The sequence below is a fragment of the Pristiophorus japonicus genome, chromosome 3 (assembly GCF_044704955.1).
Source record: "Pristiophorus japonicus isolate sPriJap1 chromosome 3, sPriJap1.hap1, whole genome shotgun sequence".
Lineage (NCBI taxonomy): Eukaryota > Metazoa > Chordata > Chondrichthyes > Pristiophoridae > Pristiophorus > Pristiophorus japonicus.
In genome coordinates this window covers 314,608,617-314,618,999 of record NC_091979.1, presented here as the reverse complement: position 1 = coordinate 314,618,999, position 10,383 = coordinate 314,608,617, and the positions used below count along the sequence as shown (strand labels likewise).

Sequence of the window (10,383 nt, the reverse complement as noted above, 5' to 3'; positions counted from 1 at the left end):
CACCTAAATGGAAGTATCTTTCCCCTCGTCTTCCTATTCACAAATCAAATGCTGACGGACTCGCTGCGTATTTTCGCCGGTTCCTGCTTTTATTTCACACTTTCAGGTGGTGGTTTCTGTCTTATATAAATGGGGGTGAAATGACTTATTCATTGGGGCAACTTACTGGGGCTTTTACTGAAATAAAAAGGTAGAATAGAAAAGTCGTGTCCAATCATTTGTAAACATTTCTAGGGAAGAGTGGCACATGGTGACTGTGTCGGTGAAACATGTCGGATTGGACTCACACTAAACAACTAACAGTAGCAATAAGAAATGTGTACAAACGCAAGACACAGATAATGCTGATTAATGAATATTTATTCATATAAACAGAAGTTTATATTAATATGAAGATGCAGGTATACCATATATATGAAAGGCATTGAAGGCTTGTATTGGTTAAGGCACGATGTAAAAGCCATTCCATATCTAAAAATAAATATATATTTCTGGTCATTTGATGGAAAGGCACTAATGGATACCGTTGATTAAAGCTTAAGCAGTATTCTCTAGAAGCTAAATATACCTTCTGCTGCATTAACTGTTTTGTATTTTGCTGTAGCCATTATTCATATTGAAAGTAAATTTAAAACCTCTCGAACACCTTTTGAAGTGTACCGCATTCTTTATTAGAAGGCAACTCAGGTGAAAATTACATTGAAAAGTTCCTTCATTTAGTTCCGACCTATATGAGCCTGAGTGATGCTCTTGGTGCTGGAAACTACATAACTCAGTTAACTCATAACTCAGTTAAACTAGATAACTCAGTTTATCCTCCTGTTCTCATATTCTTCCTTGATTTCTCACCAGGGGTGCCCCTGTCCATATTCGCTTCCTCACCTGGCTACAAGGGACATGATAATTTGTGGACCTGCCCAAATCTAGTGTCCATAGTGTTCTGTGATCCATCGACAAGAGGCACAGTCAAAGGAGAATGAATTGAAACGTCCAGTTTTCACTTTCCCAAGATAGAATGTTTCACTGTTGTCTGACTCTTGCCTAATGAACAATCAAACTCACCTAACTGAGCAGGAGTGACCAGTACCTCTGGGATCTGAATTATAAACGTTTTAGCTAGGCGTCACAAACTGAACTTCTCAGCTGGTGCTAATGAAAATTAAAGTATGGATGCTCTGATGTTCTGATGGGTGGAAGCTTTATTTGGATTGGGTCTGATACTATTCCCAGTGTGAACATATTGCTACAAAAATGTAATGCTTTGAGGCTAATGTAATGCTGGAAAACAAAAATGACAGCCCATTCTCCACCAGGACAGACATGATTTTAAACGTTACTTTAATTACAAGTGTGTTCAGTGTGGCAGCATTTATAAGATAGCACCGACAAGAATGGTTAAGATAGAAACACTGCTGTGAAGTAAGTGCATCAGCTTCCTGTTAGAAAAATACAATTAAAATTGTTTGCGGGGAACAAATTATTTAGGGATTCTGTGATGACTGGAACAATTATCATTAAAAGGCATGTTCTTCCTAGTGTCTGTGACTTGTCTCTGTTGCTTTTGTCTCTGTTCCTTCACCTACTCAATAAGTTATAAAATCAACATTTAACGTGGAGTATGGGGCAGGGGTTATTAAAGGTAAGGCAATTATTTACAATTGTAAGAGAGCAGATCATGAGCACAACTATCAAAAACAATGGCCAGGACAAATTTTCTTTCATCATATCAGAATTCTAATGTATAATTAGCAGCCCATTAAATCCTGAGCTGCTGATAAAAGACATAAATGTAAAACGACTTCAAAGCATCTCAGTACCTATCTATAATACAGATGGCAAAGGTAAAATTCTACTAAACATGTGTGGTATTTTGTAAAGAATTTCAGGGAAAAAAATGACTTGTAATTGCTACAAATTTTACTATTCACATTCTATACAAGGTGACAAGGGATCCGGCAACAATTTGACTCTTTAAAACTAGATTGCACTAAACATGTCCCGTCACACAGCAGTTTGTCTACATTTGAGGTAATTCATATTAGTGCAAACCACCAACGGGAAACACTTAAAACAGTGTTGCACTCGGCACCTTTGAGAAGAAACCCCGTATAACATTAAAGTATCCCAAATTGTTCCCATTAATGCTTGATTGTTACTTTATATATATATATATATGAAGTTAATGGCTACAGCAAAGGACCGAAAAAGCTTTACATTTATTTAAACACATTAAGGAAAGAATAAATCGGCATTTTAGAAAGCGGAATGAACAATAACCTATTTTTCCAGCTAGGTCTTTGTTCTGTCATTTGGAAACCAATAGTTAATAAGCGTAAATCAAATCGAATTGAGATTTAATAATTGCATGAATTAAGACAACATAAAGAAGAAAAATTGCAAGTAAGGAAACAGCTAGCTTCATATTCCACAGACTGCCCTTTGTATTGTGAAGAGCAAATCTTTAATTGTTCTTTTCCAGCAACGAATAGTATTCGGTCAGCACCCTCCAAGCCTTGGGAGCCATGAAGCCATCAGGTGGATTTTTATTTTCACGAGCAAGCTGTCTCATACGTGTGCCAGAGATGAAATCAAAACTTTGCTTTCTAAGATTAATAATCATGAGATGTGTTAGCAATTTAGCATTTACAATTCTCATCAGATATGAATGGAAAAATATGACAATCATATTAAACTGATGGGATAAAATTCATCTCGGGTGGTAAGGCAAAAATGCCATGAGTGAACCGGTGACCCATTTTACACTCTGCCTGATTTTCTTTTCCATTGAGGAAAACGGGCTCCCGGTTTGATGTCAGCTTTTTGCACAAGATAAATTACACTCCAATAGATTGCATCCACCTTTCAACGCAACTGTCAGCACAGTGTGCCGTTAATGCTGGACTTTCTAAAGTTCACAAAAGGAAATGACTCGGGTTTTCCACAATAAATTTCATCCTGGGTGATGCAGCAGCTCATTGCTTTGATTCAACGAAGGAGTGCAGCGAAGGTTCACCAGACTGATTCCCGGGATGGCTGGACTGACATATGAGGAGAGACTGGATCAACTGGGCCTGTATTCATTGGACTTTAGAAGGATGAGAGGGGATCTCATAGAAACATATAAAATTCTGACGGGGCTGGACAGGTTAGATGCAGGAAGAATGTTCCCGATGTTGGGGAAGTCCAGAACCAGGGCTCATAGTCTTAGGATAAGGGGTACGCCATGTAGGACTGAGATGAGGAGAAACTTCTTCACTCAGAGAGTTGTTAACCTGTGGAATTCCCTACCGCAGAGAGTTGTTGATGCCAGTTCATTGGATATATTCAAGAGGGAGTTAGATATGGCCCTTACGGCTAAAGGGATCAAGGGTTATGGAGAGAAAGCAGGAAAGGGGTACTGAGGTGAATGATCAGCCATGATCTTATTGAATGGCGGTGCAGGCTCGAAGGGCCGAATGGCCTACTCCTGCACCTATTTTCTATGTTTCTATGTTTCTAACAAAGTGAACTGACATGAGTGGGATGAGATGGGAGAAAGATGTTAAGTGCAAATGTTAATCTTAGATTAGCACGAGCAATCTCACCTCTGATTCACATGTTAGTGGGTTAAGCCCCAGTCCAGAGACTTGAGCACATAATCTATGCTGACACTTGAGCGCTACACTACCTGAGGTGCCATCATTGAATGGAGGCTCTACCTGCTTGGTTGGATGTGAAACAGTCCCATGGCACTATTTAAAGAAGAGCAGGGAAGTTGGTGTGGTCGACATTTATCCCTCAACCAGCTCCACTGAAACAGATTATGTATTGGTGGAACCTTGCTGTGCCTACTTTATGACAGTGAGTGCACTTAGGCTGTGAAGTGCTTTAGGACTTCCTGAGGATGTGAAAGGTGCTATATGAATGCTCCTTTTTTTTAACCTTGCTTATGCCAATAGAGGCACTGCAGAGAAGTTGAATCCCCAGAGGGACAGAGGGAGGTAACTCATCCTGAACATTTTTTATGTACCTCCTATAAACTGAGTGATATTGGCAGCATGATTTAATTTTCATCCGTGGCTCAGTGGGTAGCACTCTGAGCCTGAAAGTTGTCGGTTCAAGTCCCACTCCAGACACTTGAGCACATAATCTAGGTTGTCACTCCAGTGCAGTGAAGAAGGAGTGCTGTACTATTGGAGATGCCGTCCTTCAGATGAGAGGGTAGAAATTCATCTCTGCCAGAAATGGGTCGCACCTACCATTTTTCCTGTGTTTTCACCGCCGCTGTGGAGGCGGTGGCCGGTTGCACAAAATTCGGCTCTTTGCTTTGTTTTCAAGCGAGGTGGAAGTCAGTCACAATGGGGGTGAAAGTGGGGCAGAGAGCAGAAGATCGGTCACAAGAGGAGCAGAAGTGGGCAAGAGTGACCGCAGCTGTCAGTCATCATCCTGCTCGCGCGTCACCACGTCTCTCCCCTTCACTTAAAGGGGAGGGCCGCTGCGAGCTCTGCGATTATTTTAGTTCGGTCCACTGGGCCACCAGGGAGGGTTTCAGCCGGGCCAGCGGCCTGGCACCCAAGAGGGGGTGCCAGGTTTCCTGTTGGCAGCCTGGCTAAACCCAGGGGCATAATTGTTGGGCCGACCTGGCAAATGGCCAACGAAAAAAAATAAGATGGCGGCCGCAGCAGTGCGCGCTCCCCTTTAATGGCGGCCGCCCCGCCATTTTACACACACTGCAAACACACAGTGCACCGACAGAAAAAACTGTCGGGGGCACCACACGGTGGCCGTAAGATTTTTATCGGTAAATTTTGCTTGCGGTGAGAGAGATGGGCGGTGCGCACTTTGATGATGCACTTAGGAGGGTTCGGCAGCTGCGGGGCAGAAGTGGGGACCGCCGGAAAAACCACTGAGGAGAATTTCGCCAGCGGCGGCCATTCGACAAAACATCAGTAGCTGCCGCGGTAACAGACCTCATTGGGAGGCTGAATTCCGGCCTCGAGATGATTAACATAAGAACATAAGAATTACGAGCAGGAGTAGGCCATTCAGCCCCTCGAGCCTGCTCCACCATTCAATAAGATCATGGCTGATCTTCTACCTCAACTCCACTTTTCTACACTATCCCCATATCCCTCGATTCCCTTAATATGCAAAAATCTATCGATCTCTGTCTTGAATATACTCAAAGACCCAGCCTCCACAGCCCTCTGGGCTAGAGAATTCCAAAGATTCACCAGCCTCTGAGTGAACATGTTTCTCCTCATCTCAGTCCTAAATGGCCGACCCCTTATTCTGAGACTGTGACCCCTGGTTTTAGACTCCCCAGCCAGAGGAAACATCCTCCCTGCATCTACCCTGTCAAGCCCTGTAAGAATTGTGTATGTTTCAATCCGATCACCTCTCATTCTTCTAAACTCTTGAGAATGTAGGCCCAGTCTACTCAATCTCTCCTCATAGGACAAATCCCCCCATCACAGGAATCAGTCTGGTGAACCTTCGTTGCACTCCCTCTATGGCATCTATATCCTTCCTTAGGTAAGGAGACCAAAACGGTACACAATATTCCAGGTGTGGTCTCACCAGGGCCCTATATAATTGCAGTAAGACATCTTTACTCTTGTACTCAAATCCTCTTGTAATAAAGCCTAACATACCATTTGCTTTCTTAATTGCTTGCTGTACCTGCATGTTATCTTTCAGTGATTTGTGTACAAGGACACCCAGGTCCCTCTGAACACCAACATTTCCCAATCTCTCACCATTTAAAAAATACTCTGCTTTTCTATTTTTCTGACCAAAGTGGAAACTTCACAATTCTCCACATTATATTCCATTTGCCATGTTCTTGCCCATTTCAGTTAACCCGCCTGAGGAAAAGAGTGTTTGAAGACCAGACCCTCAAAACTGCCACTAAACTCATGACCTACAGGGCTGTAGTAATACCCACCCTCCTGTATGGCTCAGAGACATGGACCATATACAGTCGACACCTCGAGTTGCTGGAGAAATACCACCAGCGATGTCTCCGCAAGGTCCTACAAATCCCTTGGAAGGACAGATGCACCAACATTAACGTCCTCGAACAGGCCAACATCCCCAGCCTTCAAGCACTGACCACACTCGATCAGCTCTGCTGGGCAGGCCACATAGTTCGCATGCCAAACACGAGATTCCCAAAGCAAGCACTCTACTCAGAACTCCTTCACGGCAAATGAGCCAAAGGGAGTTGGCGGAAACGTTACAAGGACACCCTCAAAGCCTCCCTGATAAAGTGCAACATCCCCACCGACACCTGGTAGTCCCTGGCCAAAGATCGCCCTTAGTGGAGAAAGTGCATCCGGGAGGGTGCTGAGCACCTCGAGTCTCATCGCCGAGAGCATGCAGAAATCAAGCGCAGGCAGCGGAAAGAGCGTGCGGCAAACCAGTCTCACCCACTCCTTCCCTCAACGACTATCCGTCCCATCTGTGACAGAGACTGTGGTTCTCGTATTGGACTGTACAGCTACCTAAGAACTCATTTTAAGAGTGGAAGCAAGTCTTCCTCGATTCCGAGGGACTGCCTATGACTATATCCCCTTGAAGCCTCTTTGCATCCACCTAGCTTTATATCATCAGCAAACCTGGAAATATTACATTTGGTCCTCTCATCCAAATCATTGATATAGATTGTGAATAGCTGGGGTCCAAGCACTGATCCTTGCAGTACCCCACTAGTTACAGCCTGCCAACCAGAAAATAACCCGTTTATTGCTGCTCTATATTTTCTGTCCGTTAACCAATCCTCAATCTGTGCTGGTATATTACTCCCAATCCCATGATCCCTAATTTTGTTTAATAGCCTCTTGTGTGGCACCTTATTGAATGCCTTCTGAAAATCCAAATACACCACATCCACTGGTTCCCCCTTATCTATTCTACTAGTTACAACCTCAAAAAACTCTAACAGATTGGTCAAACGTGATTTCCCTTTCATAAATCCGTGTTGACTCAGCCCAATCCTATTATTATTTTCTAAGTGCCCTGTTACCACGTCCTTAATAATAGATTCTAGAATTTTCCCTACGACTGATGTCAGGCTAACTGGTCTGTAGTTCTCCGTTTTCTCTCTCCCTCCTTTCTTAAAAACTGAGATTCTGTCTGCCCTCACGGGTGGATGTAAAAGATCCCATGGCTCTCTTTTGAAGATGAGCATGGGAGTTCTCTCCGGTGTCCTGGCCAATATTTATCCCTCAACCAACATCACTAAAACAGATTATTTGATCACTATCACATTGATGTTTGTGGGTGCTTGCTGTGTGCAAATTGGCTGTCGCATTTCCTACACTAAATCAGTGGCTACACTTCAAAAGTATTTAATTGGCTGTAAAATGCTTTGGGACATCCTGAGGCCATGAAAAATGCTATAAATGCAAGTTGTTTATTTGTAGAGGCCAGAAATGATGCCACCTATTTTTTGTGCAGGAGGATACAAAAGGTTGCTTTTGCAGGTACAGCAGGCGGTGAAGAAGGCAAATGGTATTTTGGCCATCATAGCGAGAGGTTTTGAGTATAGGAGCAGGGAGGTCTTACTGCAGTTGTACAGGGCAGGGCCTTGGTGAGGCCTCACCTGGAATATTGTGTACAGTTTTGGTCTCCTAATTTGAGGAAGGACGTTCTCGCTATTGAGGGAGTGCAGCAAAGGTTCACCAGACTGATTCCCGGGATGGCGGGACTGACATATGAAGAAAGACTGCATCGATTAGGCTTATATTCACTGGAATTTAGAATTTAGAAGAATAGTGGTGCAGGTTATAGAAACATTTAAAATAATGAAAGGGATGACAAGATAGAGGCAGAGAGGTTGTTTCCACTGGTTGGGGAGACTAGAACTAGGGGGCACAGTCTCAAAATACGGGCGAGCCAATTTAAAACCGAGTTGAGAAGGAATTTCTTCTCCCAGAGGGTTGTGAATCTGTAGAATTCTCTGCCCAAGGAAGCAATTGAGGCTAGCTCATTGAATGTATTCAAGTCACAGATAGATAGATTTTTAACCAATAAGGGAATTAAGGGTTACGGGGAGCGGGCGGGTAAGTGGAGCTGAGTCCACGGCCAGACCAGCCATGATCTTGTTGAATGGCGGAGCAGGCTCGAGGGGCTAGATGGCCTACTCCTGTTCCTAATTCTTATGTTCTTATGTGGGTTCGAAGGGCCGAATGGCCTACTCCTGCACCTATTTTCTATATTTCTATGGTTCTATGTTTTCAAATGCAAAATTGCAGGTTTTTGTCAGCACCAAAACAGTACAGGTGTGGGGCCAGCATCCTCCAGAGTTACCACAAAATGGGGAAATAATGTGTGATTTGAAGCTTCCAGGTCAGGACTGCTGTACCGTTGGAGTCTTGTGTCTATCACTCGCGCAATGTAGTGGCAAAGTCTGCACTAAATTATCTGTGTTCGGCCGTCTATAGAACTGATAACTGGAGTGGGGGAGGGGGACATTGTAAAGTTCGAGGAAATGTTTCTCTGAACGAGCTTGTGAAGATATACCTAACAATATCACAGCCTGAATGTGTTACGTGGTTCCAGAAAACATGAGTTGAATCATTGACCTTATAACATCACTTACAATTTGTCAATTCTATGATATCATGACTGGGAGGAACACAGCTTAGTAAAGGTTCATTTTTACAATTAAGAGTTTTGTGGAAGAGTCATGCTCCCTTCTGACATGATCAGTTGCAAAATCAAATTCCATAATTGTCACACTTGGAGCATATGTGTAATAATGGCTGGGATTTGTGATTTCCTCTTTTGCTGCTCCTACTTATTTGGACGACAAAGCCTTGCACATCCAGAAGAGCAAGGCATTCTTGATTATCAGCTGCTCTATTATTGCTACTTTATCATTGGCTGGCAAATGGGATGCTTGTGAATGCTTTATCTTTCGGGACATCCATTTAGTGGGCTGGCTGAATAGTGGCAAAACGGCCTTCAGGCAGTGACGGGGACTCTTAAGAAACTGGCTGGCCATGACTGGTTGGAATGCCAGGGGTTCAGCATATGGTACTAAAGGGTGAGCGGTCACAGTTCCTTAGATTTGATTCATAAATCAGACTTGAAAGCGTGTTCTTGCAACATCTCACCTTTCTGGATCGTAAAAGTCCATGCACTTCTTATCCTTGTTGTATGCAGCAACTCTAAAGGGTATGATCTCCACAGATGTTAGACCTGGTGCCATGGTCAGAACCTTCCCTCCGTGTGTTGGCTCATACAGATCTTTCTTGGTCACAGGATGAGGCATGCCAGCAGGATCACGGCCGACAATGTAGAAATTGGCTCCGGCAATCATTCGGGACCTGCAGTGCCACTGAACCTGCAAACAAACCACACAGTTACCGAATAAATGAACGACAAGCTGCTGGTGGACAACAGTTCTGAACAGATTCCACCGGCACAAACGCGAAAGCAAAATGCTGCGGATGCTGGAAATCTGAAATGGAAACAGAAAATGCTGAAATACTCAGCGGGTCAGGCAGCATCTGTGGCGAGGGAAACAGAGTTAACGTTTCAGGTTGATGACCTTTCATCAGAACTGTGTTGGCTCGAACAGATCTTTGTTGGTCACAGGATGAGGCATGCCAGCAGGATCATGACCTACAATATAGAAATTGGCTCCAGCAATCACTCGGGACCAGCAGTGCCAGTGAACCTGCAAACAAACCACAGTTCTGACGAAAGGTCAGCGACCTGAAACATTAACTCTGTTTCTCTCTCCACAGATTCCAGTGGCAATGAGCCAATCAAACAAACGACCAGCCGTGAACTCTGTCTATTCAAAGCATAACTTCCCTGCTTTTGTACTCAATATCTCTATTTATGAAGCCTAAGATCCCATATGCTTTGCTATCCACTCATAGAAACATAGAAAATAGGTGCAGGAGCAGGCCATTCAGCCCTTCTAGCCTGCACCGCCATTCAATGAGTTCATGGCTGAACATGAAACTTCAGTACCCCCTTCCTGCTTTCTCGCCATAACCCTTGATCCCCCGAGTAGTAAGGACTTCATCTAACTCCCTTTTGAATATATTTAGTGAATTGGCCTCAACTACTTTCTGTGGTAGAGAATTCCACAGGTTCACCACTCTCTGGGTGAAGAAGTTTCTCCTCATCTCGGTCCTAAATGGCTTACCCCTTATCCTCAGACTGTGACCCCTGGTTCTGGACTTCCCCAACATTGGGAACATTCTTTCTGCATCTAACCTGTCTAAACCCGTCAGAATTTTAAACGTTTCTATGAGGTCCCCTCTCATTCTTCTGAACTCCAGTGAATACAAGCCCAATTGATCCAATCTTTCTTGATAGGTCAGTCCCGCCATCCCGGGAATCAGTCTGGTGAACCTTCGCTGCACTCCCTCAATAGCAAGA

General features: G+C 43.8%; 1 protein-coding gene across 1 annotated transcript in view; it reads right to left on the bottom strand.

The window, feature by feature from the left end:
* Positions 1-376: 376 nt before the first annotated feature.
* papss2b (3'-phosphoadenosine 5'-phosphosulfate synthase 2b) overlaps positions 377-10,383 on the bottom strand; it is a 105,080-nt gene continuing 95,073 nt past the window's right edge. The window contains exons 11-12 of the mRNA XM_070876891.1: positions 9,102-9,331; positions 377-2,603 (exon numbers count right to left, since the gene is read on the bottom strand). Coding sequence (XP_070732992.1) covers positions 2,462-2,603; positions 9,102-9,331 — 372 coding nt within the window. The 3' untranslated portion in view covers positions 377-2,461. The remainder of the gene's footprint in view (positions 2,604-9,101; positions 9,332-10,383) is intronic.